Source organism: Sciurus vulgaris (assembly GCF_902686455.1).
Source record: "Sciurus vulgaris genome assembly, chromosome: 4".
Taxonomy (NCBI): Eukaryota; Metazoa; Chordata; class Mammalia; order Rodentia; family Sciuridae; genus Sciurus; species Sciurus vulgaris.
This window is the reverse complement of record NC_136464.1, coordinates 87,974,779-87,997,163: the sequence shown is the minus strand read 5'-3', so window position 1 is coordinate 87,997,163 and position 22,385 is coordinate 87,974,779. Positions and strand designations below refer to the sequence as shown.

At 41.0% G+C, this 22,385-nt stretch overlaps 1 protein-coding gene across 1 annotated transcript in view; it reads right to left on the bottom strand.

The window, feature by feature from the left end:
* Window positions 1-22,385, bottom strand: part of VSTM4 (V-set and transmembrane domain containing 4) — a 90,397-nt gene that overhangs the window by 7,347 nt on the left and 60,665 nt on the right. The window contains exons 6-7 of the mRNA XM_079135850.1: window positions 18,689-18,795; window positions 17,278-17,339 (exon numbers count right to left, since the gene is read on the bottom strand). Coding sequence (XP_078991976.1) covers window positions 17,278-17,339; window positions 18,689-18,795 — 169 coding nt within the window. The remainder of the gene's footprint in view (window positions 1-17,277; window positions 17,340-18,688; window positions 18,796-22,385) is intronic.

The following is a 22,385-nucleotide window of genomic DNA, read 5'->3' as shown; positions in this document are numbered from 1 at the left end:
TGCTGGCACTTTGATCTCAGAGTTCTAGTCTCCAGAACTGTGAGAAGGTATGTTTCTGTTGTACAAGCCCTCAGCATGTGGCACTTTGTTGTGGTGGTCCTATCATACTAGTCCATTAGTCAAGGTGGGGACAGAAGAGAAAAGGAGAAGAGAAAATAGCTCTCCTTGAGGAAAATGGGATAAACTTCCTGACAGGGGTGTGTGGATACAAGAGGTCCATGCACTTTCTGTCAACAGCTGAGGAGCGCATCCCACCCCTTGCAGGGGACCAAGGTCGGGGCATGTATCCCTGCTTCAGCGAGGAATAGTGTTAGAGAGGAGAGGTCCTAGGACCCTCACATCATACCTCCTACACACGACTCCCACCCGCAACAGCCCTGCCCTCTGTGATTGTCCTTGTCCTTGGGCTACAACAGATCTAGCTGCATGGCTGACAGCCCATATCCACCTCCAGTTTTTAGGAGAGAAACAATGGGAACTCAGGCAATTATATTCTAACTTCTAAGAAGAGCACTTGGCTTCAGAATGAGGGGTGCAAAAGAGACCCAGCTGTGATGCCCCCATCTGAGTAATGAGCCTGGCTGCCACATGACCCATACTCAGGACTACAGGACAGTCATGGCATCTGAACTAAGCCCAGAGGAGGGATGGAATGGAAGGTCATCCTCATCTTTACAACTGAGTACACAGAGCCTCTGCAAGAGAAAGCCAGTCTTATTGTCAGGCCATTTCTGCCTCCATCCCTGTTGCTCCCGCCTATCCCTCCACAGTGCTTCTCTCAGGCTGATTTTTTTCCTTTGTCTTTCCTTATACTAAAGACCTGAGAGGAAGCAAAAGGATGTGCAGAGCAGCTGCAGCTCAGGAAGAAATTGGGCAGAGTTTGGGGATTCATTGAAGATAAGATAGAAAAGTCCTACAGAAAAGGGCTCATCACCCTGGATGGGATCCTCCTAGGCCTGCCTGCTCAGACCTTCTGGGCCAGGTCTCTCATTTCTTCCAATAATAACAAATGAAACAAGAGTGAAAGCCAAGGCTGACATGTTCAAGATGGTGCAGAAAAATGACAAAGGAGTGTGGTCTCTGGCTTCAGTAAACCTCTGGACCAGCCTACATTCTACTCAGTTTCTCTAGGTTTGGGTGACAGAGGGAGGAAATTCAACCAATACTTAGTGATTCAAAGACACACTGTAGGATGCAGGGCTTTCCCCACAGTGGTGGGGGAGCTCTTCTGTAATTTGTATCTTTGGGGGACACTTTTTTTTAACCTATACAAATGTGCCATAGGTCCTAGCAGAGGCCCTGTCCTATGCTCAGATATTTTTTTCTATCAGACAAATGCCAATCACTTCAAGATAAAATAAACTATCAACATAAACCAAGGCTTTGGGATTCACATTCCCAGGACTAAATAGAAGGAGCCAGCTAGTGGGAGGTGGCAGCATTTAATCTCTGGGTAAATCTCTGTCTGCTGTCTTGATATGAAAAAAGAGGGCAAATCCATTAGGGGAGAAAGGAAGAGAAGCTTACAATACTGTGTCAACAGCATCAGGAGTTGGGTCAGAGGACCTATCCCTTCAATGCACAGGAACCTGCTGATAGCTGCCTCAAGATCTAGCTGACCCATTGGTTAGAATATCAGAGAGGTGCTCTTAGCAATAATGATGCAGGTTGCAATGCCCCAGGGGAAGGCATTTATGCACTTTGGACATCCTGAAACCACTGAAAACACCAAGGCATATGCTATGGATGCAAAATAATCTGTGTCTGCTGGGCCTTCCTCCCAAGTGTCCCTAGGAAGTTTCTGTTGAAGCCAATACCCTCGGCATGGAAATCCCTCCTGTCCTGTACACAAGGTAGATCTCTACTCCTTAAAAACCCAGGCAGGCCTTTGGGTGACTTCCCTGACACTGTCCTCCAAACACTAACCTGTGACATCCTCCTGTACTGCACTCAGAACTAGTAGAATTCCCCCTCCCTCTTTCTAAACTACCCAATGGGTAAAAAATGAAGGTATTTTATAATGTTATGTTATGAATTAATTTATATATAAGTAAAACCCAAGAATGTTGTAAATATGCTCCTGAGCTATGTTCTTAAAGGTGCACAATGCCTCCCACCCTGTAGGCATATTCACGTACCTGTGCCCACACGTGTGTATGCTCAGTCCAAAGAGTACGATTCTGTTCGTACCTCCGACTATCTTCCAGTGGCATAAAGGAGTTTCTTTTTTAATGATGACATGGGGGAAAATTGACTTTTTAGGTGCATAGTTCTATAAAGTGTAACATGTAGATTTCTGTAACCACTACCACCTTCAGAATACAGAATATTTCTATGACCCTCACTCATGCTACCCCTCTGTAGTCATGCATCACCTCCAACCCTGATCTCTGGAAACCACAGATTTCTTTTCTGTCACCATGATTTTGTCTTTTAGTGTCACATAAAAGAAATCATGGAACACGTAGCTTTTTGAAACTGCCAGTATGTAATTTTTTGAATACCTCAAGATTCATCCAAGTTTTGGGTATAGTTTGTTCCATTCATGGCTGAGAGGTATTCTAGCGTGTTCTATGTACCACAGTTAGCATATCCATTCCCCTGATGAAAGACAAGTGGGTTATTTAAAACTTGGAGTGGGTGCAAATAGAATGATCCTAAACATCCATGCATAAGTCTTTGGGGAATATTTTCATTTCTCTAGAATAAACACCCTGCAGTAGAATTGCTGGGTCACATGGCAAATGACTGCTTAACTTTATGAGAAACATCCTTCCCCCTCACCAAGTATGAGAGCTTGATTCTTTCACATCCTTGACAGCACTTATTTTTTTCTTTTAGCCATTCTAGTAGGTGTCAGTGGCACTGTCATGACCCACCCTTGAGGAATCTACCCATCCTAGACTTCAACTCAAGTGCTCACTGGCAGCTGCTGAATCAAATTAAATTCTCATACCTCAGCTTCCCCTCAGGAGAATTAAGGAAGGATTATTGTACAATACAGCTCTTTAGTGCAGTGGTGAGGACTTGACTTCAGGGAAAGCAAGTGAGTGTGTAAGTGCTACAGCTCCAGATGGCCGTGGAGTAGCCCAATCTTCTGTTCCACCAGTGGGGAAGAGCCACACCTACAGAAGACAGCTCAGGCTGCAGGGCTTACCTCTAATTTAAGCCTTTCCTTCCCTGTTATAGGGTGATGTTTATGGAAAGAACATCTACAGGAAAGAATTGACTTGATTTAGCTGACACTACAAAAACCAACTCCAAGGGATTCAAAAGTTATACATCTCTTTGGAACATACCACACTCCAAGCTCCTAATGGGCAGTTTCTGAGCATTTAATTTTGTGGGTGTGTTTCCATGATTCAAGCTAAAAAGTTGACATTTCTACTGGAGAAGAGAGAGAGAGAAAAAATAAATTAACGGTCTCTTATGCAGACTCTTGCAAAATAATACTTTTTCATAGAGATCACAGTTGGATGTGCAAGTTGAATTAAGTTTGCAGGAATAAAAGAAAAATGCAATTGCAGCCACTTCAAGTTCCCCAATGTCAAAAGTTCAATTGGGTAATACCATTATCACAGCAACAGATCAATAACCAGGACACGGGATGTTTATGCTAACGTCACCTTCGAGCGAAAACACGGACCTGCAGTTCTACAGAGTTGCACTATCAGGAATCTATTTACCCAAGAGAGGATGAGAATTATTAGGGGCAGACTTCCTCTTCTCCCTTAAAGATAAGTGCTCATTTTTTATTCAATAGAGAAGTAACTGGTAAAACAAACTCTCCCTGAACACATACTAGGCCACCAAGGAGGATGGGCTGTGAGTTCAGTAAGCTCTGTGGACAGAGGGGTCTTTGGGAGTCTCCATAAGTCAAACTTGGGAAAGAAAAAATAGGCCATGGTTCCTATGTGTCCTACTGGAAACAACATGCCTTGGATGTGACCTTGACTTCATTTTGAGCTCTGTGGATCCACTGTTTTGCACACCTATTTATATTTAACATGTTATGAAAAAAAGAAGTAGAGTTCTCTGATATGCATGGTAAGTAAAAATAAAGAATCAAAACCAACAAAAGAAAGACTTTCCCAGAAATAAATATTACATGAAGGATCAAAGAACATGATTCAGAAGTGGCTTGGGAAGATGGTACAGTGTGGGGGCTGAGCATCAGTTCTTCTTAGAGCAGAACCCAGGAAATGTAGACCAACATCCTCCATCACATTCAGTCCTCACTTGGCCCTGTGAGGTGGGTCCAGTGATAACACTCACTTTGCATTTGAGCAAACTGGTTCTAAATGGCAGGAAACTTGCTTAAGGTTTCTGGGTGGACAGGTGGAGTCTGGATTCAGAGTCCATGAGCCCTGTCCAGGATCCACGTTCACAACTATCATTAGCATTTACAAAAGCAGGGTCAAGGCTATGACCACATTCAGGTGTGAATACCACATATCCAAGTGAGCCAGACAGGTAGACAGCAGTCTCCCAAAATAGTGAAGGATCAGTGATACAAATAACATGAGGTTTGGGAATAGGCTTGCACCACTCAGTGGGCAGCATGTGCTCCAGCTGAACAACCAAAGAGAGAAGAAAACCAGCACCATCCTCATCAGAAGCCTGGCTTGGTTTTGGGGGAACAGAGGCCCTGAAGCCACAGAACCCAAGACTTTCCAAAGGCAGATACATGGAGCAGCCAATGATTGGAGAGGATGAGGAAGAGAAGGAAAGACTTCCTTTGGAGTGCCTTCAGGTGGCTCTGCACACGTCTCCACAGTCTCACCTCTCCACCCAACACATAGCCTCCAATAGGGCATGGAATGGAGGGGAAAGAATGCATCTGTGTGTGAGGTGGCAAGACATCCCTGGCTGGAGGTATCTGCTGGATGGGTGGAAATATGGGGCTAAGTGTCAGATGGGGGCAGAACTAAAGAATTTTGGGGAATTTTCTGAGGTAACTGTCAAGAAAAGCCATTCACCAGTCTATTCTCATCGACTCCTTGGAGAAGAGGGCATGGGTCAACCTCTGGCTGTAGAGGCAGAAACTACTAGAATACTCAGGTCTGACTTATGTCAGTAGTAGAAGTCCCAGTGAAACTGAGGCCTCAGAGGTGGTCTCACAGGTAAGAGCTGAAATTCAGTTACACTCTCAACTTCAGCAGGCAGGTCTGACTGTTGACTTTAGCACGTCTTAACAATCTGAGCTAGACTCCAGAGATGTGTGAGACCTAGGCACACTCTGAGGCACAAAACGCCTCCCTTGCTTTGTTGTTTCAGTCGTTTATAAGCCTTGGTATTGTAACAGCCCAGATTCCCACCTCCACCCCTGGCCTCTGTGTAGTTAACCAGTGACTAATGGTTGATAATACAATGTGCTCTAGGACTACGTAGGACAGGAAAGATCTGGAACTCAGAAGAGAAGTCTTGGATGGAGGTGAAAAATTCAGAGTCCTATCCAGGTCTGCAGGCACCCTGGGTTGCATGAACTCACCAGGATCATGGGCAGGGTAAATTAATGTCACACACTTGAGTCCAGAGAGTTTCAAAAGATATTTAGCAAGTACATGCTCAGAATGAATTCAATGTACAGAAAGTTATATGCCATGGACCAACTGCTTTTGGGACAGACAGAGATGGTCATCTCTAGAACCTTCTGAAGCCAAACACAGAAAGGCCTCAGGCTAAATCTCTTTGGCTTCAGGTTTTACAAGTCATCAGACAGATGGATGCCTCTATATTTCACCAACGCATGTTTTGCAAGCAAAAATGTGATTACAGGTAATGGTCTTGGGAAGGGTCTTGATACATGAGACTACATAGATGCACAGTGACTGCTCCATGATCTAATATGGTCATTCATTTTCTCCTCCCCAAGGATCATGGATATGTGTACTCCCAGCTGCCTTCTGAAAGCACTTTTACTGGCAGTATCATTCAAGACCTTTTTTGCTTAGGAAAAAAGAGCATTTGAGGGCTGGGGTTGTGACTCAGTGGTAGAGCACTTGCCCCACATACATGGGGTACTGGGTTTGATCCTCAGTACTACATATATAAATAAAGTAAAGGGATTGTGTCCATCTACAACTAAAAATAATATATATAAAAAAGTGTTTTTTCTGCTTCAACAAAGGGGTATATTCTGAGAATCTACAATCTTTAACATGCTCAATCTTCTAATCAACTGCCTTTAATACTCTCCTCAACTCATTGGATTATGCAAGGGACTGTCCAATGGTACTTAAAACATGTGCTCCTGGAGACAGAAAGACTGCCATTTACAAGCTGTGTGACCTTAGACAAGGTACATAACCTCTCTGTGCCTGTGTTTCCTCATCTGCAATGTAGAATTCATAGTAGTAATATCTCTCCAACAACATCATTTTGAGGATTAAATGCATTAGTACATGCAGTGGATTTAGAGAAGTATATGATAGACATATAGAAAATGCTATTTGAGTTCAATTATTATTGTTGCTATTATTTTCATTATAGATTATGAGCAAATATTGCTTTACTGTTTGACTTCTTTAAAATAGTTAGATGCAGAGAAAGAAGACACTCAGACTCTTTGGGTATAACATGTACTAGGAGCTCATGGATACCCCTGGGCCTCAGGTCAGTAACAAATAATTTTTCTTAATAGTAGGAAAGATAATATTTCTAGATTATAAGTCAAACAATGCCATTCACTGCCCCACCCAGTGGTTTTTCATCATATGTAGATAAAGATCCAGGGTCTTTATCAAGATCTGAGGACAGACAAAGATTATAAGAATGTAAGTCCAACACTTGGTGGAGACCATGTCAGAAAATAAGAGCCTAAGGAATGAATTTCATTCTGTATGTTAACACTTGGAGATTCTTCCTTCAGTCCATTTACAACTTTCATCATGATTCTACCTGTCCAGTGAGGACCTACATAATTTCTCCTGCCCTTTCTGTGAAATGGAGGTGATTATGATTGTTTCAGAGTTAAATATGTGGATCTGCGGGAAAGCACTGGGATAGTGAGTACATGTGGAAAGGGCCACCAAAGCATGTGCATCAGCATCATTATCACATCACCACCATCATCATCATCACCACCCTTGTCACCATTATCGCCATCACCATCATCATTACCACCATCATCACCATCACCACCATTACCATCATCACCATCATCACCACCACCACCATCATCATCACCACCACCATCATCACCATCACCATCATCACCACCACCATCATCACCATCACCATCATCACCACCACCATCACCATCATCACCACCACCATCATCACCACCCTTGTCACCATCACCACCATTATCGCCATCACCATCATCATTACCACCATCATCACCATCACCACCATTACCATCATCACCACCATTACCATCAACACCATCACCATCATCACCACCATCACATCTCTATCATCACCATCACCACCATTACCATCATCACCACCACCATCATCACCATCACCACCATTACCATCATCACCATCACCATCATCACCACCATCACATCTCTATCATCACCATCACCACCACCATCATCACCACCCTTATCACCATCACCACCATTATCACCATCACCATCATCATTACCATCACAACCATCACCATCATCACCACCATCATCAGCATCACCATCATCCCTCCATAACTATCATCATTATCATCATCATCATCATCATCATCACCATACCACCACCGTTATCATCATCAACATCACAGTAGTGTCAGGTCATAACCATGCTATATAGAGCACAAAACAAGTATTAAGACCAAATCTAAAATAGCAATAAGCATGCCTGTTTTAGGCTGACATTGTATATGATGTGGGCAATGGGTACATATAGGCTGAATTTAATTTGTATTCTTTATCTCTCTATGCACACCCTCACCATAAATTTAATAGGTTGTGCCTTACTGCTTCGGGATCCTGGTATATGCTTATTGACAATTTATAAATTTGGCCTCAGAAAGTTCAAATAATAAATTATAATTAAGACTGGTTAGAGGGAAAATTCCTCTCAAATGCACCATGATTTTGTTGTGAACTCTGAATCTCATGTAGAGATTTTCTTCCTGATACTTTGGATGCTGAGCTTGATGTTACAGACATGCTGGTAATTTTTCTTTCTTTCCAAAAATGGTACTTTATTTCTAGTATTCTCCATTCAAAATTGAAAAAGTCTTTTAATAACAACTCTGAAGTACTCTGTGTTCAAAACCAAGGTTTTAAATGAAATAGACTTAAAAAAATCAAATGTGAGCAGAAATGATATTGTTTCATGAGATTACAAAAATAAAACAGAGTGAAAAAGTTTTTAAAAAATTTCCCAGCAGTGCAATGATCCCAGAAATGAAGTGCCCAATAAAGGCAGCAAATCAGCCAAGCTGAGATGGAAAACAAGCTACTGTTCCACAGGGAGGGACAGTCCCTGCAGACATGCAGGAACAGGCCTGTCCTACAGTGGGACCCACCAGGACCCCTGGGAACAGGGTAGGCTGTACAACTAGAGCAGCTCACCATGGAGTAGGGCCTTCCAGCAATCCATGCCTCTCTCTTGTCTGGGCCATCTTGTGGCCCATCTTGTGTCTCTCACCTGTTCACCTTTGTCCTATAAACAGGTTCATGTCCCTGCCCCCATAGCACCTTAGAAACTGACAGTTGGTGCTCAGTGAGGGTTGAGGAATGAATAGGTAGAAGAAAGAAAAGTAACTGAAATGGATCAATACTGCAGTACACAGGAGAAGCACAGAGTCCTGAGGTGGTCACCTTGCCTCTCAAACTACTGTCACAATACCCTTCCAGAACAGAATGAGGCAGCCTTTCTCTGTGGCACTTCTGTAGTAGGATTCTCACTTTTTCCAAGAAAAGGGTTCTTAATGGGTGCTTAATGTGTTTCCCAGTCTTAAAAGACATCACTTAGCCATCTTCAACAAAAGCATTTGCAACCAATATTTCTTGGCCTCTGACACAGCCAAGAAGCATCCGCCCTAGTCAGTGTTTACGGATACTGTCAGGTAGCATGGAGCCCTCTGCATGAACTGTATGGCCCGTGTGGAAATGACTGCTCTGTGTCAGGGTGACCAGGCCCCCTAGTACTTCACTTGATCTTGATCACTTCCATTTTACAAAAGTCCCAGCGCCTGTTCTCTCTGAACCGGAGAAAACCCATGAAACCAAATGACTTCTGTTTTCCCCACTCTCATCCCTTGCAAAGCCTCAGCATCGATTCCCCCTCCAGTCGACATACATAACTCCCCGTGACAATAATGGGATGTGCATGTGCACCAAGGGGGGCATAGAATTTTTATCTCTGTAAAAATGGTACTAGCATGGTACTAGCAAAGTTTTTGTTTTTTTCCCAAGGCTTTTACTTGGGGCAATATATTGTACATGTGGTTGTGGATTTTTTTGCTTCTTTTTAATTTTAAATTGAGATTAGGCACATATTTTATGCAGGTTAATATATCCTTTTCATGTAAAATTTAACTGAAACCAGTTCTAGCACATTAACGACAACAAGAGAAATTCTCTGGCTTATTATAAACATTCTTCAAGAAACCTGAAATGCGTGTCCTCTGGAAATAATTTTGCTGGGATTTGTATTATTATTAAAATCTTCTCAGAATTCTATTGCTGGTGTCTAATGTCCCTCAAAGCCCTTTTTTGCTACTGATCAGAGGAAAACTCTTTGGCACTCTAGCAATACATTCTTGATGGTAGAAACAGGGCTGGGGGGAGGGGCTTCTTTTCCAACACCAGGAGACACAGAACAGGGTATGGCACCTCAGCGCTGGCTAACCACTTCATGGTTTCCAACCAAGCAGGGAGAATCTGGTTCCTTTGAACTGTGATAGAATTAACTTCTTCCTCTCTGTTCTTTTTGAGTGCTCTGATCTGGGGTTTCCATGAGAGGAAGGTGGTTTTCTGAAGATTTTAAACTTGAGGGAATCCCAGGCAAGCATGTCTAGTCACCTGTCAGAATTCTCTACCTGTGAGGGGCCTTGGGAAATCACAGGGCTAAGGCTATATCTGAGGATGAGCCATAAGAGGTTTGCAGAAATGATGGGGAGTTACATATCATTTCAAATCCTCATGTTTAATTTTCTCTTTGTTGGTATCATTACCCAACATTCTCCCAGGTGGGTTAAACTCTCTTACTAAAATGGAAAGTAGAATTCTCTCCAGAGGTGTAGGGCAGTGACTCTGGGTCCTGACCATCTTGACCCAACTGGAGATGGTTGTTTAATTTGGTAAATTACTCAGAGGCATGCTTGTCAAACTTTAATGTCCACCAGATTCCTCTGGGATTTTGTTAAATTACAAATTCTGCTTCCGTAGGTCTGGGATGGGGCCTGATATTCTACTTTTCCAACTTTCTTCAAGGCAGTGCCCCAGCCTCTGGACAACACTGAGGGCAGAGAAGACAGGGAGATCCAACCACAGATCTTTGCACCCAATCATTTATTCATTCCATATGCATCGGCCGAGGTGACATCTGCAGAGCCCAGGTTCCCTGCTGGGGATGCTGTGGTGAGTAAGGTAGGTCTTCCCTGACCTTAACTAGGTCCCACGAAAATGTATGACTTTTGAACATTAAGGGACCTGAAATATAGACTAAAAAGGTAACCTACAGACTGGGTGAAAAAAATTACCAAATTATATACCATATTTTACCACATAGTCATCACAGATTTTTTCTTTGTGCAAAAAAGTAGAATGTGACCATTATGTGAAGCTTTTTTTAAGTGCCACTATTACTTAAAACTCATTTATTACTAAACTCTCTTTGAGGCAAGGTTGGAATATAGGAAACACTCATTAATATACATTACTTTTGTGGCAACAATTATGCAGTTAAATAAATGTATGCTGAAGACAATGTCCAGAATATATAAAGAACTCCAACAAGTCAACAGCAACAAGAACAAAGCAAACAACCTGATTAAGAAATAGGCAAAGAATTTAAGTAGACATTTCTCCAAAGAAGGTATATAAATGGCCAACAATAACATGAAAAGATATTCAGTATCACTAATCATTCGGGAAATGCAAATTAAAACCTAAATATCATTTCACCCATTAGGACATCTACTAGAAAGGCAGGAAGACAGGAAAAGTCAGAAAAGAAGGCAGGCACAGGAAGGAAGGAAGGCAGGAAGGCAGGCAGAGAAAGAAAAAAGATAAGTGTTGACAAGGACATAAAGGAATTAGAATCCTTTTGCATTATTGGTGAAAATGTAGAATGGTGCAGCTACTTTGGAAAACATTATAATGGATCCTCAAAAAATTAAAAGTAAATTTATCATATGATTCAGCAAACCCACTCTGGGTATGTGCCCAAAGGAATTAAAAATGGTGACTGAAAGTATATTTTTATATCCATGTTCATAGTATTCACAGTAGCTCCATGGCATTAGAGACATCAGTGTTCCTTGATGGAATAATGAATACATAAAATGTTGTACCTCCATACAATGGACTATTAAGAGCAAAGGAAATTTATTGCAACATGAATAAATCTTGAGGATGTTAAGCTAAAAAAGAAGCCAGTCCAAAAAAAAAAAAAAAAAAAAAAATCATTGAAATAAGCCATTAAAAGAGTCCAAAAAAAAAAAAAAAATCCTGCATGATTTCATTTCTGTGAAGCCCTTAAGTAGTCAAATTCATAGGGACAGAAAGTGGAATGACAGTTTTCAAAGGCCAGGCATGTCGGGGGTTATCACTTAATTGGTACAGAATTTCAGTTTTGTGAGATGAAAAGAATTCTGGAGATTGTGCAACAATGTGGACATACTTAATGCTACTGAATGATTAAGTTAATAAATTTCATGTGTACTGTTCCATAATTAAAAAGAAAAACAATTCCCGCTTTCTGCAACTATCTAAAGTGTCTGTGATGTATGACTTTTTAAGGGTAAGAAATGTAGAGGTCACATGGTGAAAAGGAACCACCTGGTTCTAGTGAGGGAGAAGGACAAGCCAGGCAGGTGAACATGACTTCAGTCAGAGTAGGAGGGGCTAAAACACAGGCGAAGCTGGTGCTGTGGGAGTGGGGAGGAGAGGACTGAGGCTTGAGGGACAGGAAGGTGGTGGTCTCCGAGGCGCATGGCAGTGAGGATGGGAGGAAAGGGGTACTCCTGGCTATCCTGAGACCTTATGGAAAGGCTCAGGTCACCCATGGGCACAGGCATGAGGAGGGAAGAACACGCCTGGATTCTGGATGGAACTTCTATCCATGAGGCAGGGATGTCCGAGGGGAGCATGTGGGAGGATGGCCATGAGCTCAGCATGCTCGGTAGATTTGAGGGTCCCCGTGAGCCTCAGGGCAGTGTCAGGAAAACAGTAACAAGAGCTGGTGTGGGATTATCTTGAAGATGCTCATTAGGGAACCAATAGGCTTACAGGCAGGGTGGCACCTGTGAGAGTGTTGACTCTCCCAGGGAATGTGCTCAAGGAGAGAACCCCAAAGACCATGGACACTGGGGAGGTGGGCACAGAGCACAGTCTGACCATGGGAAAAGGAACTGCAGCCAGGAGGAAAAGCCAGCAATAGGGTGCCAGGGGGAGACCCATCCTGATCAACTCCAAGAATGAGGGCATGTTTGGAAACATCAACGACACAAGGGGTCTGACATAACAGATGGACTGCGTGTGCCTCAAGAGTGGTAAATGGGCAAGTTGCTCACATGAAGAGCCAGAACTTTGATGCATGGGTGAACTTAGATTTATAGAGTTGTGGGTTAGGAGACAGGAGGACTCAAAAAGAAGGTGGTGAGTGAGCCACATCTTGGTGCTGAGCAGCAGCTCTGTAGGAGGATGAGGAGGGTGACAGGTGTAGGGCAGAGTGCTCAAGAAAGGCCTGGACCACGTAGGGTCTTGGTGGGACCAAGGGAGCAGAGACAGATGATGACACCGCCTGCCACTCACAGGAAGCAGTGCTTCATCCTGGAGGCAAGGGGGAGCCGTTTGAATATTTCAAGAAGGGAAATGACATGGTTGGAGTTGTGTTTTAGGAAAATCCCTGGGCAGCAATGCAGAGGATGGATCAGAGGGACTGAGACAGGCTGCAAGACAGCCATTGGGAGACTTGTGGTAATTAAGTCCGCGATGTTCCTGATTTTCCTGTCTTCAGTCTCCTACTCTCAAGAAATCATTTTCTCCTTAAAGGACAGGGGTGGCCAGACCCTTCCAGCTCTCTTTGTGCTATATACAAGTGACTTAATCACAGAGAGGGAGGACTCAGGGGTGCTTTGTTGAGGAGGGTACTGAGACTGACTGAGGTCGGGAGGAGTGTGTGTTAAAGTTCATTTAACTTCAAGGATGGCGCTCGCTTCTTCTTTAGTTAATTTTGAGATGTTGCTAACAATCAGCACGCCTCTCCAATTCTGGTAACAATAGAGTTTCCTCTTTTTCTTTTAAACATTGAGGTTTTGCTTTCATATTGCACACAGTCACCATGTTTATTTTTTACCTCCACTCGGCCTCTAAATCAATAACTGGCATATTGCAATAAAAATAAATCAGAAGCGCTTCTGGCTCTCTCTGTTTCTTCTGAGACAAGGAAGCAATGACAGTTTTTCCTGGAAATGTGTAAATTAGTTACATGGGCTCCCAGGGCAATGCTACAGGGTGCTTACCTAACATGAGGATACTAGAGAGCCCAAGAGGTCTTCAGGGGGACCTTTGAGTCAGTGACTAAATTTAAAGGAAAATCACGGGTTCATCTGTCTCCAGGCTAGTTTGAAGGGTTTTGTTTTGTTTTGTAGTGCTGGGGATTGAACTCTGGGCCTTGCACATGCTAGGCAAGTGCTCTACATCTCCAGAGCACTATTTTAATTTTGTGAAAGTTATCCCTCACTCCCAAAAGGAAGAAGGCCCACTAGTATATCAGAATAAAGACACATTGCAAGCATGTTAACTAATTAGACAAACTGACTGCATTGCCAGACATTCAAAATAACCTGTGTGATTCTGGGGGCCTCATTACCTGATTAAGAGAATTTGGAAAGTAGATTGTTGCATTTGATTGCTCTGTTAAAATAAGGGGGGCAGTTTTGATACCTTGATTAGAAAATGTCTAAAATGCCTTTCTCTCCCTTTTTTTTCTTATGTTCTATCATTTAAAAAAATCTTTTTGACTTTTGTTAATTTCTGATATATCTACTTCTCGCAAACTGCCATATTGTATCAGAAACATCAGAAAAAATTCCTGCTTGTTCATGAACTGGGTATTGCAAACACAAAGATGTCGTCATATTGTTGGCACTGCGGTTGAGATGAGTGAGATGGAGCCATAAAGCACCTAGCAGAGGAGCTGGTATTCAGTAGGGCTGAATAAATAGAAGTTCTCTACGACAGCTTTGTCCCTTGTCACTGAGGAGGGCAGATTGGCTTCTAGTAAGAAGGACTGGAAAACTGTGGCCTAAGACCAACCAGGAAGCACTGTTTTACAGAGATTGTAGCAAAATGGAGCAATATTGAAATTACACATCTAAACTAGTACTAGCCACCCTCTCTTAACCCCCACCTGCCCCGGCCCCCGCCAAAAATAATGTCTTCAAGTTATTTTCTAAATTACACACTAAGGCCTGCGTGAGTCAACAAGTAGCTATTGACTTTAATTTCAGCTACCATCAAGACTTATTGATCTGAGAGATAAATATCGACCAAATTGAGACTGAGGTTAATGCTGGTCTCTTGGGAAAATAAATCTTAATATTCACCAAAACCTGCAGATGCTAGACCTGGCATTTTTGACCCTAAACTGCTGGTCAGACAGAAGTCCAGCTGAGGTCTGCTCTTTTCTTATTATGAGTTGTTATCAGTACAAATTGGTATCTAGATTGACTTGTTTCTGGAAGAATTGGTATTAAAATTTTAGAACTTTTTGCATCTTCAATGAACAAAGGATAATTTAGTATTTAAAGAATTGTTATTGGGAATACTACCATAAAACAAACAGCCCTTTTGAAATGCATAAAACTGCCCTAGTTTACTTTCTGTGAAAATTAAGAATTCCCTATGCTGTGTTCTCATCCAGACAAGCACATCAGCTCAAACAAACAGAAGAAAAGTCAACAATAAAAACTTGTAATCGGGACCACAGCCATTTTTGCCAATGCTGTTGAAGGCAATCTTTTGATAAGTGGCAAAAAAAAAAAAAAAAAAAAAGAATGAAAGAAAAGAGCTTATGACAGCATTTTGTACTCAAGAATTGAACAACTTATTTTTGTTTATGTGTAATGGTTAAAGCAGAGATGGGACCCAGAAGGTGGTATACCTAGAGAAAGTTGTTTAATTCAAGATCCATGATACTATCTCCTATGGGTTGACTATAGGAACTCCATCGCGGTTCTTAAACCGAGTACTTGTGTGCCCCCATATGCAAAACTGGAGGGCCAGAGAGGAATCTTATTGTGAGAATTAAATGTTAGCACATGCAAAAAGCACTTTACATATAAACACATGTCTGTATCTCATTAGGTTATTTATCAACAGAACTTCAATACACTTGTATTTTGCAATATATGCACATTGTAACAATTTGACAGCCTTTCTCTCTCATACATATACGCAACTGCTAAACAATATTAGCACCAAAACAAATAATAATATGATTAAAAACTAAAAAATATTAAATAATATGCATCCATATTGTTATTAAGGAATTAGTGAATAAAAATATGAGAGGCAGCTCTTCCTTATCAAAGAATTCAAAATAATAAAGATAGAAAAACTGAGGGAAATAGAAAGCCACCATTAGTATGCCTTAGTGAAAACTGCTTCAGGCAAAAAGCACTGAGGAATGCAAAATTACTGGGAAAAGTTTAAGGAAAAATAGAATATTTGCACAACCTTAACATAGCTCCCCTAAAATAATCAATTGTTGTGGCATTTTTATCAAGTGTACCAATTCATGATACTCTTCCCTTGGAAAGTAGAATTCAACTCTCCTGGTCCATCTTGCATGTGAACTTGACTTCTGTACTAACTTCCAACATACAAACCATAGGAAGGGAAAAACAGAAATTTTGCAGTGATGAAACCTGACAGACATGACCTGAACCACTGACGGAGAGAGGCATCACCAGTAATAAGACATACAGCAGTTCCCCTGTTCATCTTCAGTTTTGTTTTTCACCACTGCAGTTACCCATAGTCAAATGCAGTCTGAAAATATTAAAAGGAAAACTCCAGAAATCAACAATCCATAAGGTTCAAATAACTAAGCTTTAAACAACTCTCATTACAGTATATTATTATCATTCTATTTTATTATCTGTTATTATTGTTAATATCTTGCTGTACCTCATTTATATATTAAACTTTATTGTGATTCTGTGTGCATGGAGGAGAAAACAGAGCATATGTAGGTTTCAGTACTAGCTGTAGTTTTGAAGCATCCATTGGGGGGCTTGGAATGTATCCTTCTGTGGACAAGGAGGTTTGCTACTGTATGGACATCATGTGCCCCAATATGATTCAATGAGAAGGGAAATTCTCTGTGTTCTTCTCCCAAATCTGTAACCTCAGATCTTATCATTGGAAAACCTCAAAAGAAATACAAATTAAAGGATATTCTGGAAAAAAAAATTGCTACTACACTACAAATGTGTCAATGCCATGAAAGAAAAAGACAGGAGTTGCCACAGATCAAAGGAAAGTAAGGAGTGTGACAACTGAATGGAATGGATTATCCTGGATTAGATGTGGAACAGAAAAAGAACATCCATAGAAAAACAGCTGAAATCTGGTAACACTGATGCACTAATGTCAATGTCTTGGTTTGGATAAATACACCATGGCTACATAAGATGGTAGCTTTAAGAGAAGGTGGATGAAGGGTATATGAGAACTCTCTGTACTATCTTTATAATTCTTCTGCAAATTTAAAGTTATTTCAAAATAGAAAGATTTGACATATTTTTTGGAAGATTCTTTAACAGTTTCCTCAGGATGCATTATCAGGAAAATTAATGCAAGCAGGTCCACTTTCTATGTTATCCATTTCTAAGGACAGCCTTTTCTCTTGTTTTTAAAAGCAGCATTGATAATGAAAGATAATTCCCTTTGGGTTTTTAAAAACTAAACTCCAGGAACTGAGCATGAAGAAAAGCTGACTCAAAATTTGACCTTAGAAAAGAGAATGCATTTGTTTGGAGACCAAATTACCAAGAATTTGCAGCACATTTGGAGTCAATAAAGGTAGTGTTAGGTCTCTGAACTGTGTTTAATTCTTGAGACAACGACAGCAAAAAACATAGTTACTCACCAGGGTGACTTTCCTTTGTGGTTTCAGCAGCTTTGGTTTGTGGAAGGCGGCAGCTATTGGAGCTGTGGGAGGTCAAAGATTTTTAGCTTGAAATCCCCCAGAACTCTTAATGCCCACCCATGAGCACCACAGACACACTCAGTGCAGACTTTCAGACCCCTTCCTGGCCTGATAGGAGAGTTCCAATTGGGGAGCCATCTCCCCCATCTTTGGACATGTCATTGCCCCTCTTTGACCAGGTCAATAGAACAGCTCTGAATAAATCACTACCTCTTGTAGAGGTCAGATGTGCAAGTGAGAACTAGTTGCATTTGGTAAAAGCTGAGGCTGGGACCTTCGCCAGGAGACTCTGTCCTACCTGGTCACCGACCCTGGTAGCAATGACTGATTCTCATACAGCTCTATGTGGTAAGGGTCTTACTGTCCCAGTTTAACAGAGGGGGAAAACAAGGATGGTCTTCCAATATCATGTAACTAGATTTGGGACTTGATATTGGTATTGAAAGCCCAGGTCTACTTAGCTAAGTTTCATTTTTATCTTTCTTAAGGTAGAGTAATATCTATCCTGGAATAAATGAGACAATATAGAAGAGTGACCCCCTGGCCCAGAGCAGGTGTTCTCTGCTCCCTTCCTTTCCCAGATGTGTACTTCTCATGCCTGACTAACACAAACTTCCTTCCAGTCCTTCCATCTTTACCCCCACTACTGTTCACCTCAGGCTGAGATGCCCCAGGAGACATCCTGAGAAGTACCAAGGGAAGAATAAAATGTATCTGGTCTTGTTATTAAATTGTTTACCTGGGAAATTCTTGTATTCCCAACTACATTTCCAATGTGTTGAGCTATGAACATCTAAATCAAACAGTTATTTTAGGACCTATTTATGACAGTCTTGATTCTCCTAAGACTTATGCAGCTTTTTCTTCAAGAAATACCACTGTCCTTACTCAGGTTACTGTAAATCAAAACTTATATCACAGGATAACCATAATTTTATACCCAGAACAAATTTGAAATACACTGCATACTGGATGACACCTTTAAAAAGTCAGAGCACCTTCTTTCCTTTGAATGAACCAAGGAAATGCTGACACACCTTACCCTACCCCACCATGTTGCAGAGCATTTTAAAGCTTCAAAGTGAAATACAATGTGGGTTTCTCTGTGGATGTTGACCTTCCCCACTGCTAAAACCATGCTGACCCACTCTATAGGATAGGCTGAGGGCAGAGATGGCCAAGGACCAGTTATGATCAGCCCCTAGCTGAGGATGTCCAGACCATAATACCAGTGACTCTCATGTCCTCCATCAGTCTACTTCCCCTGTCCTGATCCCACATTGAATCCCAGGCCTATCCCTGAATCAGGCATGGTGGTTTTCACATAGGGAATTGCCCACCAGCTGCCTACCTTTGGCAGGAACTGCAGGAGGAATATCTGCCTTCTCCTTCCTCCTCTTGCCCTTCTTGGGCTGCAGCGGGGCCAAGCTGGTAACGCTGGTGACAGTCTCCCCTGAACTGTAGAAGGAAAAAGCCCCAGTGAAACCAAAGTTTGATTTGTTGTTGCAAAGCAGAAAGGAGAAAGAACTGCTAGTTTCCAGTAGTTTCTGAAAGCTCCCTTTTGTAGCTGTGTAAGGAAGAGTCAAGGACTAGACAAGGATTGCTCTATACTTATCTCCAAGGATGTCTGGAAGTCTGGTACTGATCCTTGGATAAGATAAGGATGATGAGATAGAGCTAGTTTGTGATTAATGATGTGTGGTTTAAAGTTCAAAATTCCCTGGAGGATCTCAGGGCCAGCTTGTCTACATTATTTAAGGATATAGGAGCTGATGGTTTACACCTGCTTAAATGATTACACAGACTGACTTGGCTCCATACCAGTAGGATATTAAAGAAGCCACCAAAAACTTTTTCTTGAGCTCTTCTAAAACTAAGACTCTTGGCCCATCCCACATCTTTGTGGTTCTTAACTCAAAAACTAGGCATTGCCCAGGCAGAGGAAGTATCCTGGGAAACTGCACCCAGAAATCTCTAGGATTCCTCATGAATGCAGGGGATTTCTTCTGCTGGATTTTTATCTTCAGTACATGCTTAGTGAGTTCACCCTGAGAAGTGTGTTTCCAATTAACTGATCCTGTGCAATCACTACAGTATCAGTTTCTATGTGTTTTCTATGATAACCCAAAGTGATAGGGATGATGAGTCTTGTTACACATAAGACAGCCAAGGCTTATAGATGATAACTCACTGCCCTGAGTGACACTGTTAGTAAGCAGCAAACCTATAAGTCAAACCTGCTCTTGGCCCTCTGGGTGGGATGGAGTCCACGAGTTCCTTGAATGGCCATCAATCTTGTTTCAAAGTTTTCCATTGGCTCCAACAACTCAGGGGTAACCCCAGAGGGAAATGCTTTTTAGAATCTCCTGTCCTCAGGCACGTGTTCTGGCTAAATAGGTATGACTACCAAGACAGACTATCCTCCTAATCTATAAAAAATTTATAGAAGTCCACAAGAATATAACCAATTGCCCAACCATCAAAATGGAAAATGGTGGTAAACAGGAAATTTTCATCCAAAAGAAAAGGCTCACTTACATGTGAAAACATGCTAATGCTCTCTCCTGCAAGAGCAATCCAAGTTGAAATGTGCACTTCCTTTTTTTTTTTTTTTTTTTCATAACAGAATGGCAACAATGGGGCATTTTGACAAGAGTTTAGGGATTGTATGAGTGCAAACCTTTATCAATAAATGACTTGACACAAGCTATCAAAATCATAGGCTTAGATTCTTCAAACTGGCAATTCATTGTATGGATGTTCTTCACACATATGAAATTTTGCATGTGTAAGATAAGACATTACACCACTGTTTGAATAGCAATAGATTAGAAACAACCCAACTGTTAATCAGCTGGGGACTGGATTAAATAGATAAATGGTGAATCCACACATGGAGTTTCCTGTGACTAGAAAGAAGAATGAAGAAGTAATTTTATGTCCAGATGAGAAAAGAGACATTGTAAAGTGAAAGTTAGGTGTTGGACAGTTATTCTACTTTTTGTATAAAAATAAGGGAAAATAATATATGTTAGTATTTTCATGTATAAAAACTCTAGAAATAGGAATTTCCCACAAGAAAGGGGATACTGAGCAACTAAACAGATGGGAGACAGGACACTGAGGGCTATTGCTGGATATGTTTATGATTAAATGCAAATAAATACATACATATACTTCATAAGAGATATGTTATTCTAATAATAGTCCTAGATATTTGAAAATAACAAAGATTGAATCACACACTGTGGGAAAAAATCCAAGAATATGGTTCCCACTGAGATTCCCTAAGGACAGCTTATTTTCACAGGGAACAGAAACTGGTCACAGCTTTAGTGTACAGGGCCAGTCGTGTAAATTCACAAATAGCCAAAAGGAATGCGAGTTTACAAAACTCTAACCACTAAGAGCAAACAAGGGATTAGGAACTCTCAGAACTGCTTAAATATACAAACACATGTACAGTTCAGTTCTGTAGCTAAGTTTTTAAACTCTTGAAATGTTTGTTTGTTTCTTTCCAAAATAAAGTAATGCAGGTTTACAATTTAAAATGGTAATTACAGGCATGGAGATGAAAGGAAATTAAGTTCATCATGACCAAAACATAATCTTTGTAAATATTTTCACAACTCTTAATTTTTTTTTTAAATAGACTTCAGTTTTTAGAGCAAAACTGAGCAGAGAGCATAGAGATTTCCTGAACACTCCCTCCCCAATCAGGGCTACACACGTTACAGTTGGGAAGCCTGCACAGACACACCATCATCACCCCAACTCTGTAGTTGACATTGGGATTCCTCCTGATGTCTAGTCTACGTTTGGACAAATGCATAATGGCATGCATCCACCATCTGTGGCATCATGCAGTGTGCTTTCACTGCCCTAAAAATTCTGTGATCTGCTATTCATCCCTTCCTCCTCTTGAGCCCCTAGCAACTACCGATCCTTTTTACCTTTATCGTCCCCAGAATTTGGCCTTTTCCAGAACACCATATAGTTGGAATCACACAGGGTGTAATCTTTTCAGATAGGCTTTCTTTTTTCCCCACTTAGTAGTGCACTTTTAAGGTTCCTCTATGTCTTTTCAGGGCTTGCTATTTCATTTCTTTTTTAGTGATGAATAATATTTCACTGACTGGATGTAGCACATTTTTTATCTATCCACGTGCTAAAGATATCTTGGTTGCTTCCTCGTTTGGGCAATTATGAAAAAGTTGCTATAAACATTCATGTGCAAGTTTTGTGTAGACAGAAGTTTTCAATTCTTTTTTGCTTTTTAAACATTTTTTAAAAAATCATATCTTATTACAATTCACACCCTTATTTTTACTTAATCTACACATTTCATATTGTTCAATTCTCACAGTATTTCAGTGAGAAGATAAGCCATAGTTAATTTAGCCTTTCTCTAACATCTAAACATCTAGTTTGTTTTTGAATTTTTATATATATATTTTATATATATACATATATATATACATAGATGTGTGTGTGTGTGTATATATACATACACACACAGATATCACTGCTAAACATTTTCCTACATAATGGTTTTCCATTTTTTTTTCTTTTTTGGGGAGTATGGAGGGCATAGAGGATTGAACTCAGAGGTACTCAATCATGAGCCACATCCCCAGCCCTATTTTGTATTTTATTGAGAAACAGGGTCTCACTGAGTTGCTTAACACCTTACTTTTGCTGAGGCTGGCTTTCAACTCATGATCCTCCTGCCTCAGCCTCCTGAGCCGCTGGGATTGCAGTCATGCACCATCACACCTAGCTGGTTTTCCATTCTTGTGTTTTCATTTTTAAGACGAATTCTTAGAGCTGGAATTACCATGTTGCAGAGGAGGACCATTTTAAAGTATATTTAACATCCACCTTCAAAATGATTTCTGGCAAGTTAGACCTCCTTCAGAGCTATTCAATGAATGAGAATACCCATGTTACTCTCTTTGTTGCCAATTTTATCAATTTAAAAAATGACTCATTTAATGAAGAAAGTATGATCCCTTTTTACTTGGATTTCTTCTGATTGTGAGGGTGAT